The sequence below is a fragment of the Aplysia californica genome, unplaced genomic scaffold (genome assembly GCF_000002075.1).
Source record: "Aplysia californica isolate F4 #8 unplaced genomic scaffold, AplCal3.0 scaffold00005, whole genome shotgun sequence".
NCBI lineage: Eukaryota > Metazoa > Mollusca > Gastropoda > Aplysiida > Aplysiidae > Aplysia > Aplysia californica.
In genome coordinates, this window is record NW_004797275.1 from 1,603,490 (window position 1) to 1,622,710 (window position 19,221).

At 37.8% G+C, this 19,221-nt stretch overlaps 1 protein-coding gene across 1 annotated transcript; it reads right to left on the minus strand.

Annotated features, from left to right (window-relative positions):
- Nucleotides 1–2,590: 2,590 nt before the first annotated feature.
- LOC101861405 lies at nt 2,591–19,202 on the minus strand. Its single transcript, XM_005089376.3, has 13 exons — nt 18,966–19,202; nt 16,954–17,168; nt 16,103–16,152; nt 15,135–15,234; nt 14,139–14,227; nt 13,616–13,730; nt 12,559–12,696; nt 11,299–11,514; nt 10,295–10,539; nt 7,067–7,125; nt 5,567–5,658; nt 4,434–4,482; nt 2,591–3,765 (listed from the first exon to the last, which is right to left on the minus strand). The coding sequence occupies exons 2-13, from the start codon at nt 17,077–17,079 to the stop codon at nt 2,852–2,854; spliced, it is 2,193 nt and encodes a 730-aa protein (XP_005089433.2). The 5' UTR covers nt 17,080–17,168; nt 18,966–19,202; the 3' UTR covers nt 2,591–2,851.
- Between the last annotated feature and the right edge of the window lie 19 nt (nt 19,203–19,221).

Below are 19,221 nucleotides of genomic sequence, written 5' to 3' on the forward strand. Positions count from 1 at the left end.
CTGAGAATGGAAATGTGAACCTTTTAATAATGAAAGTTGAAAGGCTAGCACCATACAATCGAATTAAAACACATCAAAATCTATACTGAAACCTGTTTGAGTGTATAGTTTCTTTGACTTGAATGGAAGAATGACATGCTGATGTCAGGGTGAAACAAGTTCTTCCCTGTTTTGTCAAAACAAAGGGATTGATCGTGGCATTATACACCTGTTGTAGGCAACTTGTAGGTGAGGAAAAAGGAAAGAAGATTTTGTTCCGATTTTTGCGTTTATTGTAGCTGGTAACTTGCCTAAACTGCAAGCAATTATATGGCCTTATTGTGTTGCAAATGCCGTAAAACTCTTATTAAAATTAGGGGGGAAAACCCTTAAACTTCGAGTAAACGAGGTTATAACAGAGCTCCGGCAAATATACCGGGTATATATATATATATCATTGGCAAGCTGTTCAACTGTTGTAAGTCCTGAAAGCAAATTATTTTTAGAAGAGATAAAAACTTGATAGAAAGTTGTCTGTACAGTTACTGTTACTGTTATTCCCTATGCGGATCAATTTCTTCCCTTTGTTCTGTCTGCCCCTCTTTGGACAAACAGTGTTATAATAACAAAGTTACAGCCCTTAAGACACACTGTACTACCCCACTTATCAGGGAAGAGAACTTGCTATGTAGAGTTCACCACTCCTCTAGAGTAGAAGCAAGTCTTTCACTCTGGACCATTCATGCTCAAACCTGCCTATTCTGTGATGATCAACAATAAAACTACAAACGGTCATTTTAAAAAAAGCAAACATTTGGAGAAAAAAAGAATGGTGTCACCCAGACTCCCACCCCTGTAGATTAAGAACGTCATATTACACGTACAGATGTTGGAAACTTGCACAAACACCAAAATGTCAGTGTTGAGTCGGACCAGACTGGAACACGCCCCCCAGCATTGCAGGACACACAGAGCCCTGAGACATAAAATGTGGCCAACCCCATTATCATTAACACTACAAGAAAAACCATATATGGGTCAACAGAGGATTTAGCAGGAAGGCCTGTATATAACTGTACAACAGACACCAGTGTTCAAGTGTGATGCGAGAGAAGAAGAAAATGATGTCATGAAGCTATTGTTGCATAAAAATATTTTTTTAAATGAAAAAACATGTCGTATCCTAGAAACTATTTTGTCCCAAGTGTACTTAAGTAAAATAATTCTGAGGCGACGATGTGGTGAAACTATCAGTACTCGCATTGCCTGTTGAACAAGTGTATAGATCCACTTTCTTTACAATAAATCTTATAGTTATAGGCTGCTGGGAACAAAATTTACATAAAAACAAACCAGTCTCACAAGGCTTAAAAAAATCAGACAAACCAAGTTTTCTCAAGGCATTTGGTTAAGTCGGCATAGTGCGTACAGCAGTGTGATATGGCAGCCAGCGAAACATTTTTTGAAGTTGGATTGAAAGAATGTTGCTGTTCTCCACTCGCTTCAACTTTAATTAAGAGACTGACGTTAAATAAAGGAGGGCTCACTTCAATACAGTCCAGTCCATTTATAACAGCCTCTGTTATTGTTATTACTGGAACTTGGAATAACAGTGATAAATCAAATCCCCGTTTTTTTAAATCTATAAGTATAAGTAATCTGAACCTGCCTATAACAGGGTCCAATTTGCACAGATTCTGATACATATATATATAACAGTGATTGTGGAGTGCATGAACTTGCTTTCGATCCGTCAAATTATTAAAATTTGTCTCAACCAAGACATTTCGCCTGTTTGTATGATTGTTTGCCAAAACACAAATTTTCAAACACATACCCCTCTATCTATTGTGTTGGGGTCACTGATTGATTCCGTCTCAGTGTCAGCAAAACAGCCTACTGGAAAAGGATCTGCGGTAATTGAATATGTAAGTAGGCTGAAGGTGTAATGGTACTGCGGTAGTTCCCCTTGGTAACCGTAATAACAAGGAAATACTGAAGGTCCAGTCTGTCCTGTTCTATCTTGAGTTTTACTGTATTACTATTACCTTATTGTGTTGTAAGGGGCATTCACATGACATTGTCATTAAGTCGTCTAAATCTACAGGGGCCAGATTGTGGGTGATGCTAATTTTTCCTCCCCAACGTTCTCTTGTTTTATTTTGAGAATCACACAACATTCCACAATCAGAATTTAATTTGCACACAAGTCTGTCTCTCTAAATATCCTGTCACAGTTTAGACAAGCCCATGTGGTATTAGCATTATACAAGAACACTGAACCTGATGAGATTTACTCTTTCTCCAGCCTAAGCTGTCAGCAGGTTGTGTAAAAATGTAGCAATGAATTGTAAGTGAGAATGCCTGAAGCATTCCTTTTGCCATAGCCATGCTTGTGAGTGGGAATGATGAAGAAGACAAGAAAATATACAGTAATAAATCGTATATATTATATATGACAAAATGTACCTTTAAGCAGAGCTGGCATTTTCACAACCTGCATTTAGATTTTAGACAAGCTACTGAAATTTTGAAGTTAATCTGGCCATGTCAGGCCCACATATCTTTTAAGTAAACCACCCTTCCCCAAATAAAATACACAAAGACTTTATTGTGAGTGTGAAGTGTGGAATATATTCTTCCGCTCATCAAATTATTCAAAGAGGATATTGCACATGATTATCTTCTCTTAGTCTTGAGTATTAAAAAAGGCACATTTCCTGCAGAATGAAATCACAATGCATTAAGAAGGGTCAAAGAAACTCTCTGTCCCTTGTCTATGCAAGAATCATTGACACTTTTATAGACATAGATTATAGAGATATACAAAAAAATTGATTGTATTGCTTTACATATAATATGTCTATTTCAGTCATGAACCATCATGTTTTGAATTGCCATTAGAAGATGATGAAAAACTGCTCTGTTTCTTCAACTTCAAAGAAGATTGGGCAACCCCAAGGTTCTGTTCATATGACTTTGGCTTGTTTTTTGACACTGTGAAAATTCTCGAAGATGTTTTTCTACCAGAGCTCAGTGGTTGTGAACGGGCACTTTTTCCTTCTGTAGGAGCTAGTACCTGAGTCAAGTCATCTTCATTACTGTTCAGTCGTTTTGACCCAGAATCAGGGCTAGCCGACTTCAACTGGGAAGTAAAATCGTTGATCCATTCTTTATCTGGTACCCACTTCGAAGACGGTTTTTGAGCCCCTGATTTCCTGCTGCTTCTGAGTTCAGGATGTTCATTGCGCTCCAATGCCTGACCTGCCTCATTGGAGGAGATAAAACCTCCACTATTAAGTGCCTCTCTTTTAGTTGACTTTTCTTCTTTTGTCCCTTTTTGATGATCTTTTGGGGCACTTTCATCAAAAGCACTGACCCAATCAGAGTCCTCGTCCAAATAGCTGCGGAGAATAGTAGGGTCCTCAACAACAATTCTGTCTGGTTTCGATGTGTGCCCACGACAAGCAGCAGACATTTGGGACAGGTCCTCGTTAGAATCACGAGATGGGTTCTCTACAATAGTCTCTTCTGTCACTTCCACCAAGCTTTCTTTTGAACCAGCTCTTGACGAGCTCATTCCATTGGAATATGGCAACCATTGTTTCTCATATTTGGCTTCTAAATCCTCAATAAGGTTCTGAAGTTCCCGATCCCTTCGCTTTTGCTCTTCTCGTACAGACTTCTTTTCCCTGATAGCTTTGTCCCGACGTTGTTGACACTGGAACTCTACCGCTGCCAGTTTAGACATCAAGTCCGCACCATAGGCTCCAAATGCATCTGCTCCTGCAAGACAGAAAAAAAAATCAAGGAGTTAGATGAAAAGTATCATTAGGAAGAACAATTTAAGATGAAGTCAAAATCATCTGCTTTTATTTTTACTCCAGTACAATCCTCAAATAAATTGACTTATCAATGGGTCCAGACATGCCATATTTATCCCATCTTGAGTCCAAGACACAGAAAAAGTTTGTCTTTCTCAGAAAAACAGGACTTAAGGCAAATCAGAACGAAAGAAAGCCTCAGACCATCACAACATAAGAGGGAAATACAGAGAGCATAGAACACACCGAGTACATATTGGGCCTTCAAAAGGTGAAAGATATTTTTTTAAAGTAAAATAAAATTAAGTTAATAAGGCACATCACCCCAGCGCAAGAAAGTTCACTGGGCTGACACAAACAGCTAAAATGAGGAATTACAGGTCACTTTAATTATACTGAAACATTCAGGATCAGCCCATTGGCTCTACTCCTTTTGTTAAGAAAAATAGCTTAACAAAAACTTGTTCTTCTTAATTTTCCTATAATATACAAAAATCTCTAACACCCTGCCGAGTAAAGTAGAGCAATTTTGATAAATACACAGAATTTTTTTACTGAATCTTCAACATGAGATATGAAATATGAAAACACTGTATACACTAAAACAGAAAAAAATGAAAGTCTCATTACCATTGCTATCACTGGTAGTCTTGTCAAACATGTCAATGACAGATGAAAGCTGAAAGGAAGTTGAAAATGTTATGAAATTTAATCCTTTTCTTAACTTCATCTCAATTAACTATACAATGTACCATCACATCAATTTTCTACTGGTATAACACCCCCCACACACACACACAAGCACCTGTACACCATGCCTTCTTTTCTGCCTTCTGTATCAATATCATGGCAATAAGAAAGCATTCTCAAAAGCTAAGCATTTATTAAACTATAGGAGCAATACCACCAATCAATGATACAAACACACCTAGTTCAAACATATGTGAGGCATCGTGGTGAAATCAGGCGCTCGTCAAAATAATGAAATCAAAGAAAATGGCATTTTTCCGCCAGTTTGAAAATTGTTGTCAAAATTTTGGTTTTCGGCTCAACACCTTTTATGTCCATATAAAAACACATTTCCATGTGAATTTTAAAGAAAAAGGTTGGTTAAAGGCATAAAATATGTAATTTTTCAGTTTTCAAAGACTATCAAGCTGTTGAAGTTACCAAACTTTGGCAGCCATTTTCTCGCTAATTTTACCACTGAATCCAGATGACCCCATCTTCTTCAATAATAAATATCTAGACTTCATATATTGGTATTTTTTTCATTGAAAGCAAGGCAACTGAATGAGCTATCAGACGATACCAATAACTCCACATGCCCAAAAATTGACGAGCGCCTGATTCCATCCCATTGTGACACATACTTTAATGTTAAACACTTGATAAATTTTGAAAGTTGTAATTTCCACACATTTTTTAAAGAGAGAATACAATGACAGTTAAAAGAAAAATTTAAGCCAGCCACCAAATCATAGCCAATTTAACACATGGCCAATATGTTCAGGTCAAGGGTTCTAATTCAAGTTTTTTTAAAAATCAAATGTCATCTCTCCGAAAATTAGTTTACCCATAACCTAGTTCTGACAAGTGACCAAGATACAAAATGACCAACTGGGAAATTACCTAAATATAATTTATTTGTCAAGAGGGATGAACAACTTCAGTATCAATGAAAGGGGATGGATTTGATAAACAAAAATACAGAAAATTTGTTCTTTTGGTACATCAAACTTAAGATCTATAACTTATATTACCTGTAGTTCATTTTCTTTAATAATGAGAAGAAAATCTCTCAGAGCAGCCTCTGATGTGGACTTTTTGAGTTTCTTGTAAGCACCAAGCATATCTGAAATTTTGAAATTCATTTCTTAGTTAAGTAATGACAATAAACGACGAATGAAATAATTGCATATGGTATCCCAAATTTAATCATCATTTCATTTTCTGCCTCAAAATAAAAATAAATAACATCCCTGATGTGTTTGACTATAAAGTAAGTAATAAATGGAGAACACTTTTCTTTATTACCTGAATATTACCTACATAAATCTATAGTGCATGAACATGCCCTGAACTGTTTAGCTGTGTTCATGTGTACTACATGTATTTGGCATACCAAAAATTAGAAGGAACTTCTAAACTTTTTGTTTGTTTTTGTAAAGTGTTTTACAGCGCTCGCAACTGCATAAGGTCATATGAGCGCGTGGGACACACCTAATATTTTCAGTTGGTAGGAAATTTTGAATTTTGCCCGGGTGGCGGCCGAAGCCTACTCTTATCGATTTTAGACCACCAAGGGATCTTTAACGTGCGCAACTTGCACACGGGCCCTATGAGATTTTTCGCCCTTGTCCAAGAAGGCTAGGTGTAGATCTTTCCTACCAAAAGATCAGGGGTGTGGCAGAAAGACAGCAGTAAGGAGGAGTCAAGGAGTAGCAGTGGAAAGGCTGCAGAAAGAGTCAGGAGCCCAGAGGAGGGGGGCAAAGGAGGTGAGGGGGTGGGGACAGAAAGTGGAAATGAAAGCAGACAACAGAACATTGCTAGAGAGCAGGAAAGGAGGTGAAAGGAGACAATTTTAGAGAAGAAAATTTTTTGGTCGCTACCCGGATTCGAACCCGGGACCTTTGAATGAGAGGCCAACACCTTAACCTCTAGGCCACGAGAGCCCCCTCCTTCTAAACTTTACAATACAATGGTAGCATACAGCCATTCTACAGTTGAAGTAGTTGAACCAGTCCAGGACGACCATCGAGGAGAAAAGCAGTCACCTTAAACAGGTGGTTGTCTTCAACAGTGTCAGTACAATGTAATAAAAAACAAAAACAAAACAGGAGTGAAGCGGGAAATGGTCATTTGTACAGGTGGTTTTGGACAAAATATTGGTACAATGGTTGAAGAATGAAACAGTTTTTTTCTCTCTCCTGCAAAGTTTTACTTTCTAGACTAAGAACAATTGGACAGCTTGCCAAAGATAAGCGAAATTTAAACTTAGTCAGAGTCTGCTTTGATTTTCTCCAGCTTGTTGTAATCTAACTATTATAAGGAAAGGGAGGTTACACTGTAACCCTTGTCATCAATGCAATGAAATATTATAAAAGCTGCAGTGTCAGCATTGTTAAATAATAATGCAAGAGGTTCAGCCAATGAGGGTTTCATTTGCTGTTCAAGTTACTAACAACAGCTCTTTTTGTTGTTATAACCATTCTGGTGGTCATAAAACAAAAATAAGATGAGGGAATAAAAAAAAGACTTACTTTCCAAAGGGGCACAAATTACACTCTTTGCAGATTCCTCAAATTCAGAGTATCCTTTCCTGAGAAGACAGAAAAGTAAGACAGCACTATAAAAACTTGCTTAAAAAACATAATGCGTAAGTCACAGAATTATTAACTACACCAGGTCAATGTCAGATTTAAACGTGTCTAATTCATATTAATGTTGCATTAAATTCTTTTGATGCATAAACTGACTATCTAAATTAGTAGGATATGACAGATGATTATTCATTAACTACCTGTACCTCAACAACTGAGTAAGGCATAATTTCCATCTCAATATAAACCAGAGGAAAACAATGGGTTCCTCACAGAGGGTAGAAATAAGGGAAAAACAGGCATTAAATAGAAAGTCTCTCGAAGTCCAACCCCTCGTCCACGCCGTGGGAGATGGAAACAAGACAAAGTAGGGGATAGCTGGGTCTGGGTGAAGTACGGTGTGACTTTATGTCACTGAGGCGTTACGCTAGCCGTGAAGGCCGACCCGGGTCACCCCGAAACGTTGCTGGCCAACGGGGCTCTGGTGAAACTGCGACTGGCTTAGCAGGCCGGCAGTGGATATAAACATTGCTCAAGAAAACATAAGGAGACACAAACGGACTGATCAAAACGGACTAATGGAGAAGCTCTGCACGAAGAGAAAGAAATAATAAAAAGATGGGAAGAATATTTTCGTCAAGAACTACTAAACCCATCAGGAGTACAGGCACAAACCACACAGTGCCCCTTCACCGCCAACTACCCACAGCACTCTGAACCTACCATCCTGGAGAGTGAAGTGAGAGAAGCACTGAAAACTAGTCCAAAGAACAAGGCAGCTGGAGACGATGGCATCACAACCAAAGCCATCCTTGCATGCGGCGAAACCGGAATACATTGGCTTACAATCATCTTCCAAAAAGCATGGAAAGAAAGAAAAGTGCCAGCAGACTGGCAAAATGCGATAGTGGTGCCAATATGGAAGAAAAAGGGCAGCAAGAAAGACTGCAACACCTATAGAGGCATATCTCTTCTCAGCCATGTTGGGAAAATGTATGCAAAAATCCTAGAGCGACGTACTCGCGCAAAAACCGAACATCTTCTCAGTGACGCCCAATTTGGCTTTAGAAAAGGAAGAGGGTGCACTGATGCAATCTTCGCACTCCGACAACTGTGTGAGAGGGCTTTGGAATACGACAAAGATCTCCACCTCGTATTTGTGGATCAACAAAAAGCCTTTGATCGAGTAAATTGAAGCAAGCTATGGAAGATCTTAGAGCAGTACGACATCAAGGGACAACTGCTAGACAACATCAGGGCTATCTATGCCAACAGCAGAAGCGCTGTCCGAACTACCAGTGGAACATCGGACTGGTTTCCAGTAACATCCGGAGTGAGACAGGGCTGCAATCTCTCCCCTCTGCTCTTCGTGATCTACATGGACCAGATAACAAAAGAGGCCAATCCAGACCCAGAGGCACTCAATGAACTCATGTTTGCAGATGACCTGGCAATGATTAACAACAAGACTCAGCTACAGGAGCATATAAACCAACTAAATGCGAGCTGCGAAAAATATGGCATGAAGATCAGTATAAGCAAGACCGAAGTCATGACAATTAGCAGGAGACCAGGTAAAGTGGATATCAACATCAATGGATCCCAACTAAAACAAAGCAGAGAATTCAAATACCTGGGCAGCATTTTCACAGAAAATGGAAAATTAGATAGAGAGATAGAGACTAGATGCCAGAGAGCCAACGCAGTCAGCTACCAACTGGGCCCTCTCCTGAAACATCCCAATATCCCCATGAGCACCAAGGCGAAGCTCATCAACGCCATTTTCCTTCCAACGCTCACATATCAGTGCCAGACATGGACTCTAACAAAAGCCCTAGAGAGGAAACTGGTCACATGCGAGATGAAATGCTTAAGAAGAGCGGTCAACAAAACAAAAAGAGACAGAATTAAAAATGAAGTCATAAGGGATACCGTGGGAGCAACACCAGTCCTACCACACATTGAAAAACAAAAGGTTAAGTGGTTCGGACACCTCACGCGGATGCCCTCAAACCATCCAGCTCTGAGAGCATACAACATTAAATATTCTGGATGGAGAGCCAGAGGAAGACCAAGGCGACGATGGAGTGAATCTGTGGCAGACACCCTAAAAGATCATGGGATGTCCCTCCTACAGGCCACACGACTTGCTGCAGACAGACACCTGTGTCTCCCCGTGACACCCCAGGGTACAAGCGGAAGACAAAAAGTAAAGTAAAGTAAATAGAAAGAGAAAGTTGTATATATATATATATATATCTTCGGGTTGTTTTTTTCCAGCATAAACATTACAGCACATGTAATAAACAATGAAAAAGTTACATGCAAACACAAAAATGGAAAAAAAATATTCTTAACTGCACTAATAAATGTAAACAAATAGTTCTAAATGTTTTACAAAACTGTTCATATATTACAAGTGAAAAATAACATTCACTCACTGACCATTTATTATGCCACAGGGACAACAGTCAAATTGAGGCTTGAATTGAATGCCCAAACTAATGAGAAAGAAGGAGTTTGTTCAGTGATTTTAGGACACAGCCACAATAGAGAGAGTTAGGAAGCTGTTGCATCTGACTTCATTTATTAAGCCTATCTCTCAAGTCAGAGTCACACACAGTCATACTATAACCAGAGAGGCTTCTTTTCTGGATAAATCCACAAATGAAGATTTCTGACATGTCTGGATTTTGCCTGGTTTAAGGCACTTTCTATAAAAGATAATAGTCTCAATACTAGGTGCATTAGACAATGTGATCCGTACAGTTTGAGTAACGGCGCACACATTTCCAAGGGATCAAAAAAGTTCAGGGTTTTTATTTTTTCGTTGCCAGTCGGCACTTCTATAAAACAAAGCATGTTAAGATAAGATAAGATAAGATACATCTTTATTGTCTGGCAGATCCTGGCACATTGGTTTGGTGTTTCACCATGTACACACACACACACACACACATACACACACACACACACACACACACACTCAAACATGAACGCACACAAACAGGCCTACAGTCACATGCATAATATTGATGAACAGTAATATAAACAATAATAATTTAAAGCCAGATACATACTCAGTATTCTGATTGTAATTCAATGTTATTCTGATGCGTGTTCTCTAAAGTCATATGAATGTCACAAAGCAACACTTTGATAGGTTACCTGAGAGCATCAAACAAATCTGTGGTGTATTTGACCTGCTGTTCATATACAGATCTGTGAAATGCAAGTTCTTCTTTCAGTGCAGCCTTTTCTTTCTCAAGGAGGTGATATCTGTGGTTGCAAGTCCCAATACCAGATTGCAGTATATGCACAACTTCATCCTTCTTGCTTCGTGGTAATTGAGGCAAAGCTGCTATAACTCTCTCCACTGGTACTTCTTTGGTTAAGGGCCTCGACAAGACAGGCTGCAAAAATACATTATAATGTATGATGATATATAGATTGTAAAGCACACAGAGCTCTCTGTTGAACAGGGATAGGCGATATTCAAATACTTTTTTCTATCATCATTATTATAATTATGTACGACAGCACAGAGCAAAGCAAGGTATGGGTTAATGACCCTCTTATGCTGAAATGTTATTTAAGGCCCACTAAGAAACATACTATGTGTCACCATTTGCATTTTATAGAAATATGGAAAGTTAAATTATTAACAACCTGTAATAACCTTTTTTTTTTTAAAACTTCCTAGGTGGGTGGTTGACAGGTGCTCGCCTGGTGTGGTTTGCTCCTTTTTTCCTATCAAACATCTATCGTCCTTATCACTCCTTCTTTTTTGTATTTGTTACTCTCCTGTAACATCTGTAATCTTCGGCACCTATACGACCTAATAGAGTTGTAAGTACCGTAAAATACTTACTAAAACAAAAACTTCCAAGCAATGTACATAAACAGGAAAGCATCTGCCTTTGCACTATAACACTGTACTAACGTATTATTATAGCCATAATCCTGTCCCCGTGGTTTTATGCACCCCGCATAATTTAGGAAAAATTGATCATTTTTTGCATAATGTCTGATTATTTTCCTTTAATATTCTTTGTTAAAATTAACAGAATCGCATAATTTTACATTTTTGGGCTCAGTTTGCATAATTTCAAAATTTTTCTTGCATAAAATGACGGGGACAGGTAATCATAGTAAAAGAATTTGGTACCTACCCAGGGTGAGCTGGGACATAGTAAGGACAAAGCCAGAAGGTCATCAGTGGCATCCTTGACCACTAACAAGGATTTCAGAAGCTTTTCCATCAGTCTCTCCTGTTCTGCACAATTCATGCTCCCTCCATGGACATGCCCTATATGGAGACTTTGCATCTGCTCATGAACTCCAATGAGCTCCTTGTACACGGTGCATAGCTTAGACTCCAGCTGGGCCTGAGAAAACAGACATTCAAAAATAAAGTTGTGTAAAAGACCATTTCAACTTTATAAGTTAATATATTTTGAAAGCAAATAAACCAATACTGAAATATAAATGACAGGGGGAAAAGACAGACTGAGGTCCATAAGGTGGTAAATGAAAGACTGAGAAAGGGAATGACTTGAAATTACAGTCAAAGATTATGTTGAGAGACATTTTTGGATTTGAAAACATGCTGGGGATCTTCAGATATCCGTACGAGACTGATCTGAAATAGGTACAGAAAAATGGGGACTTGTCCAGTTTACCCAGGCAGCACATCCTCAAATCATGAAGCTTTTCACTTTTTCAAAGAAAGTGGTTACACAAGTCAAAATAATGTTCTGAAACTTATTTTTGGTCCTGTCGTAGAATTGTTTGGTCTGATCAATGTAACATTTTCTGATTTGTCAATAACAGCCCTACAAAACCCCCCAAAAACAGGGACAGCGTGTGAAAAATTAAATCCATGGTATATAAAAAGGGAAAATAAAGGGGGCTTTCGTCCACGTACGCCCGACATATAAAACTGTAAAAAAAAAGGATATAGATATATATGTGAGGCATCATGGTGAAATCAGGCGCTCATCAAAACAATGAAATCAAAGAAAACAGCATTTTCCCGCAGGTTTGGATATGCTTCTTATGATCCGGAGAAGGCTGCTTATGATATGGAGAGCAAAAACATAGTAGTCTAGAACTTCAACTCACTGAAGTTCGACCAAATTTGACAAGGCCTGTACATGTATGCTGGGACTTGCCTGGATGACCTTTGAATAACATTAAGCTGTGCTATCCCATTGCCTGACACCAAACACTATATACCAAAGGATAGGACATTACCTTCATAAAGCTAGAAGCTCAGTAACAGAGAAGTACATAAATATGATAGTGCTCATTTCATACAGAGAAAAAAGACAAACAATAGAAGGATAGCAAAGAAGTAAGGCTTCCCCATGACACCCCCAGCCGCCCACACTGTCATCTGTTCAGAAAACCTGTATCAACAAAGTACATACCACATGCTGCAGATTGAGATAATCCATTCGTCCAAGAGAAATATCCAGTACAGACAACGTCTCCTTTTGTTTTGCCTTTCCATTAAGAAATGGGTTCAGAAGCAAAAGACTCTTTCCCACTTCTTCTCTGTCACATTTCTGTGAAGCAAAAAGCTTATATTAATATTTGTATTCAAAATTTCCATGAGCAACTTTAGGGCGAAGTTGGCATTTGGGATACCTTTATCCGTAACAAATCCAAATTCTGTTTCAGTAATTTCAGGATATATTTCAGTTCTCATTCTTTTCATTAGTACCCCCAGGAGGAATTTAGTAAGATGATTCATGAGACGGATTGTCCTGTGCTGTTCACATTCTGATATTCCAGCTTTTTGCAGCAATGCTATAAAGATAGATTTTTTCAGATCTTCTGGTACCTGACCTCTACAGTATTGTATATATATGGTGTAAAGTAATGTTGTCACTTCTTTGAATCCACCCCTTCTAGTGCTGTGATCATTTTAATGAGTATGTTGTCTGAGCCTGGAACTTTGCCATATTTCATTTAATCCATGGTGTCTTGAACTTCTTCTGTCAATATTAATGTTCCCTCAATGTCTTTCAGAAATGCTGGTGCAGAACCGTTATCATAATAGTACATAGTACAGTTCTTCAATATATTCTGACTATCTGTTCAAAATATATCTAGTATTCATCAAAATTTCTCCTCTTTAGGATTATAAACATCCTATTTTGGGTGAACATAATATTGTATTAGTATGCGAGAAAAAATTTGTTGAATTATCAATAGGTAGGCCTTTTGGAATATGATTTCATCTTCTCTTTAATGGCTCTATTCCAGCTGGTTCTAGATGTTTAAAAATAAAGATATAGCAGTATTTGATATAACATTTACTGAGCCAAATTTTTCCCAAACATGACAGCTGATCTTGAAACTATGAGTGGCAATAATATTGTGTTTTATAAGAATATATATATATACACAGCATTTCCCTGCCCACTTCCGTACTTAACTCTAACTTACTTCCAACACACACCACCGTTCAGTGAAACCTACCTCAACAGATTTAAAAAGTTTTATCCTTGATGATTCTAAAGCCTCAATCATGGAAGTCAGATCACTGCGGGAAATTGACACCATGGGCCCTTTGATTTCAGATGCCACATACGACCTGTTCATTGAAGTATGTGTAGTTATTCAAATCTGTTGGTATAACAATGAGGCAAAAAACAATAAACATAAAACTAAAATTTGTCAAACAAATACTGAAATATTAATTATTCAAAGCCATACCAACCATTCATAATCAATTTATCGATACAAGAATCCAGTAATGCAAATAAACCAACGGCATCTGTGGCGTAGGGGTAAGGCACTACACCATCTCACAAAGGAGACTTGAGTTCGATTCCTGTGTTGGGAGAATTTTTATCGAGTAAACTCCGCCTTTCTGATGAGATCTGTATCCCTCTCAGTCCAAGCTGGCCCTCATAGGCAGGGTCAATACCCACCTCCAGACTAATCTAGATTGTGTTGATGGGGGTGAAAGCATAAACATTTAAGGAAAAAAAGCCCTTACCTCAATCTGTCTGCAAGCCAAGCCATCGTATTTTCAGTTTCCATAATGGCCTCTGATCGAGACCCCAGTGCTTCATTTAAAATGGCAATCTGAAACAGATCGGTATATTAAGTAAGCTGGTGAAAGTAGGAGGATCAAAACTTGCCATACATAATCCAATAACTTTGGGCTTTACCTGCAATTCTAATCAACCATTCACTTCATTTCAAATTAATTAGGCTTATCTGGAAAAATTTTTTTTTTTTTTTTAAAGCATACCCACAAAAGTCTTTCACTCAAAACATCAAATTAAAAAGAAGACTAGATAAAGTGTAGATAACATTTGACTATAAGTCGACCATAAGTAACACCACAGTCAAAGAAAGATAACTTGTAGAAAAATTTAATTTCTACTACATTACCAAAAGCTTACAACAGTATTGTGTTGAAGATGTGAAAATTAGCTTCTGACATTATGCTTTTAAAGAGGTAAATTTCGTCTCGAGATAAAATAAAAAATATATACCTGCAGCATAGATATCAACAAGACTTGGCACATTTTCAGAGTCACACCAACATGAATACATAAAGGCTACAACAAGAAAGACGCTGGTGGGGGGGGAGGGTTCTAGAGGTGCAGTGATTGCCTCTTCTTCCAAAGTAGGATACCAGATACAATTTTCCCACCTCATGCAAGCATGGTCGGGAATTCATTTTGAGTGTCGAAATTTACTCACAGTCATGACCCTAGTCTAACATTTTAAAGACACTCCGAGAGCTGAAAAATTGCCGAATAAAGTCAGTCGCCTAAGCCAAATGCCACAATAATACGAGCAAAAAATGAATTCACTCCAAGTCTGGTGAGTGTAAATAAATATATGCCTCTACCTATGTAAATGGTCCCAGTTGCTTTGGACTTAAAGGCGCAAGACACTATATCTAAGAAAGAAAATAAGCCATGAATGATAAAGCCAGTAACACTGTGCACTGAAGAAGCTACAGTTGACTGGAAATTACCTGTCTTTCTAGCTGAATGACTTGAAACTTTATCAGATTAATACGTCTTTCATCAATATTCTCATGAGAGCTTTCACTTGTGACTTGCTTCAAAGATGATCTGGAAGGATATAAAAAAGCCTACAAAGTAATATTTGTTTTCATTTTATGTGTTCATTCTATGATGAAACAATGACCCATAGATTATAATGATTCCTGAGGGAAGATAGAGAGAAATATTTTTATAAAAGAAAAATCAAATTCAGTATGTGTGCATGCATGTCTGAGTGGTGTGCATTATTTCCGGTGCAAGTAGGAGCCATGGACTTTAGAATGAATTTTTTTTATCACACGACATTGTCATTACAATTTCAAAGCATATTGAAACTATGAAAAACTGCCAGTTGCAATGTCATACATGTATATGTCAAGGAAAAGAGTAACCATGAGGGGGCCAGCATTTCAAAGACAATCTGACATTTTGACCAATGGAGAAGAGCAAGTGATTGTACCAATCGAAAACAATCTAGCAATTGACATTTAGAAGATGCTCAGTGTAAATGGGCATGTAGTGAGTAAATTTCATTGTCTGCTTGTTCACACCAATTCTTCTCCCTTCATTCCAACCCAAAGTATAGTAAACCAACTCATGAAAGTTTCATGCTCTGAGTTCGAACTGTGTTCTTAGGAAGATTTCGATTTTTAGACAGGTTATTAGTATGCAAATTATATTTTTAAAATTCTGTTACACTGTAAAAACCGTTTCTTAGGCTGACCAGGTTCTTACACGAGTGTAAAGTCACCACTGCTTTTATTGTGATCTACATTTTCTAGCAGTTTCTCATTTGCCTAGACTTTCTAAAAAGTCTTTTCCCTATAGATTTGTCATTCACATCATTCAGGTACGAGATCTATTTCATTGGTCTTAAAAGCACCTGGTTCTTTCCATTAATTTAAAAATGATTAAACAAATGGAAAATACAATTTACCTTAAATCTTGAAGATCTTCTTTCAATTTCACATTTTTTTCCTTCAGCACCTGTGAAAGGAAAATCAGTTCAAGATGCAAGATACACTGTACAGTACAACATTTTATGCTAGAGCACATGCAGCAATACTGGAGTATTTCGTGGCACGTAAACAAGGTGAATGTTAGTTGTAAAACATTCCGAATTTGTATTTAGTTGACGCCAACCTAAGAATAATTTCAAAATATAATCTCACCTCCAGGTAGGGAAATCTAAAGTAACAAAATAGTATTGAAATAAAGATGAAATCTATGAAAACTTTGTTTTTAGTATTGTTTTTGTTAACCTTATCCGTACACCCTGGGGTCATTTTGTACCCCCGGGTTGTATTCTTCACATTTTAGAATACTTCTAGTACAAAGATCTCTTTGAAACTTTCAATATTTCTCCAAAAATAATTTTGACAGACCCCTAGGCAAAGCCTACGGATCGGATTAACGAGTAAATTTTCTCTTTGGAAGTGGAGGTACAGAGTTGCCCATGTCGTATGGATATGACAGTAAAACACGACGTACGGATAGGATTAAATGCACATATAAACCTTGTAAGTGTATGGTCATTTAAGAGACGAAACCTTCAGATTGAACATGAATTTCTGACATGGCTAAGCCAAGTGGGTCTTGAAAACTCCCCAACCAACCCAAGTTCAAAAACGCTCCTTTGGGTATTTGAACCCGGGTCTTCCACACCATTGTCCAATATGGCACTAACTGAGCTATCAGTCAATGTGCTCAAAGTTGAGCTTCCCTACACTGATTCCCCAAAAAAGTTTTTCAACAGTTAAGTCGTAATGTTACAATTTTTTCTCTTACCTTGTTTTCATTCAGAACTCTAGAGTAACTTTCTTTTTGATTCTCTTGACTTGGTGAAGAGTTCTGAAGAGGACTGAGGGTTCTCTTTCTGTTGTAGGCCCCAGAGAGTCCAAGTTTCCCGTTCATATTGTATCCAGCCTGATTTGACACGTAATTTCTTCGTACAAACTTGGACAATTACTCTTGATGATCGCACTCAACCACACTGATCTGCACTGTGGACAAAATCATGGATTCAAACTTAAATTATTATTAAAATTCTTATTCAAGTTATAAGTAATTTAATTTTAAAAACTCCCATACCACCTAAAGTTCAAAAACAAAAATTGTCCAAGAGAAAAAGTGGTTGTTTTAGACAGGTGGATGTCTTGGACAGTGTCATAATAATAAAGAAAAACCACAAGGAGGAAGAGGAAAGTGGTAGTTTGTACACGTGGTCATTAGAACAGGTTCAACTGTACTTGCCCTAGCCAAAAACTATTTAAAGAATTATAATGTCAAGTGCCATTTGCCGATCATCGTGATCTTAAGATAGCGCAGAACCATATGACAATCCACAGAAAGCGCGGCCATCTCGAGATGGGCGTGCCATCTACGGATTATGTCCAAAAATGAATAGAGCTGCGCGATCTTAAGATTGTGCAAAGCAAGCAAGAATTGCGCCATCTGCCGATCGCTTGGAAACACACAAACACATATAACATATTATTACACACATAGAGGCGAGAGTGGCAAAGAATAAGAGAGAGAGAGAGAGAGAGAGAGAGAGAGAGAGAGAGAGAGAGAGAGAGAGAGAGAGAGGGAGAGAGAGAGAGGGGGGGGGAGAGAGAGAGGGAGAGGTTTTTGTATATACCCAAGATAGATAAAAGTCACTTCACACCACACATGCACACGCTAAAACAACATACACACACTTTTTTGAAAATTTTTTTAAATAAATGATAATAAATTTTGCGGAGTTTTGTTTGTGAACTTTGCAAAATCTCGAGATGGCCACGCTTTCTGCGGATCGTCATATGGTTCTGCGCCATCTTAAGAGAGCGCTGATCGGCAAATGGCGCTTGACAAAAATATATCTTCTCTACTAAATGGGCCATGTAGTGTATACCTCTGGCAGCAATTCTAGTGTAGGCCTGATATAGCTCGATTAAAGAAAATTCAAATATTTCGAAAACTATTAATTTGCAAAAGAAATTAAGTTAATATAAATATTTGTGTTCAGCGCATCAATAATTAGATCTAGCTAAATCTAGATTTAGAATTCTAGATAGATCTAGATCTAGAATCTAGATCTAGATCTAGATCTAGTAGAAAATGAACAACTGGTAGATCTAGTGGTGATTGTTAAGATTCCCGCGTTTAATTCCGATGTGCGTTTTTCATAACCTCATTTCGCTTTGGTCCTAACCTTAACCCTAGTCTAACCCTAACCCTAACCCTAGGCCCTAGGGTTAGGGACCAAAGCGAAATATGCCTGCCTGAGGGTATGAAAAACGCACATCGGAATTAAACACGGGAATCTTAACAATCGCCATAGTGTGAGACAGGAGGGAAAGTAAAAGAATACCCAGAACCTAAATACGTACTTTGAAAAAAATCCTAGATTAGATCTAGATCTAGATCTAGATCTAGATTCTAGATTAGATCTTGTAGATAATTCAGGCCTCTTGATCTACTCGCAGTTAAGACATTAAGAGAGACAGTGCCTGAACTGATGAATCTAAACTCTCTAGATTCTATTTCAAATCAATTTCTAGATTCTAGAGTCTAGAACTAGAGTCTTAGATCTATATCTATATTCTAGATCTAGATTTCTAGATCTAGATCTAGATCTAGATTATATATATCTAGATGGCTGCCTATCTAGAATCTAGATATATAGATCTAGATCTAGAAATAGATCTCTAGATCTAGATCTAATTCTTTTAAGACAAAGACAAAGTTTTCTCGGCCGTTTTCTCAAAAGAAAAAGGAACAAAAACAAGGCCTAATCAAGCAGAAAGAATGTTTACCCGTGTATTTGAATTCGAACAAGTGTAGATCAAGGAATTCGTTCATTGACACATCCTCGTTTCGATTTACCGCGTACCCGTTGCTTGGGGGTGCCGTAAACTTGAGTTTCTTACCGAATATCGCCGAAAAGATTAGGTTTGTTGACATCATACCTCAGCTTTGTATGATAATGTACGTAGGTTCAGGTGTTTTTTTATGATTGTTGTTATGTTTCAACTTTAATTATTATTTAAAGCCTCTGTAACACTTATTATG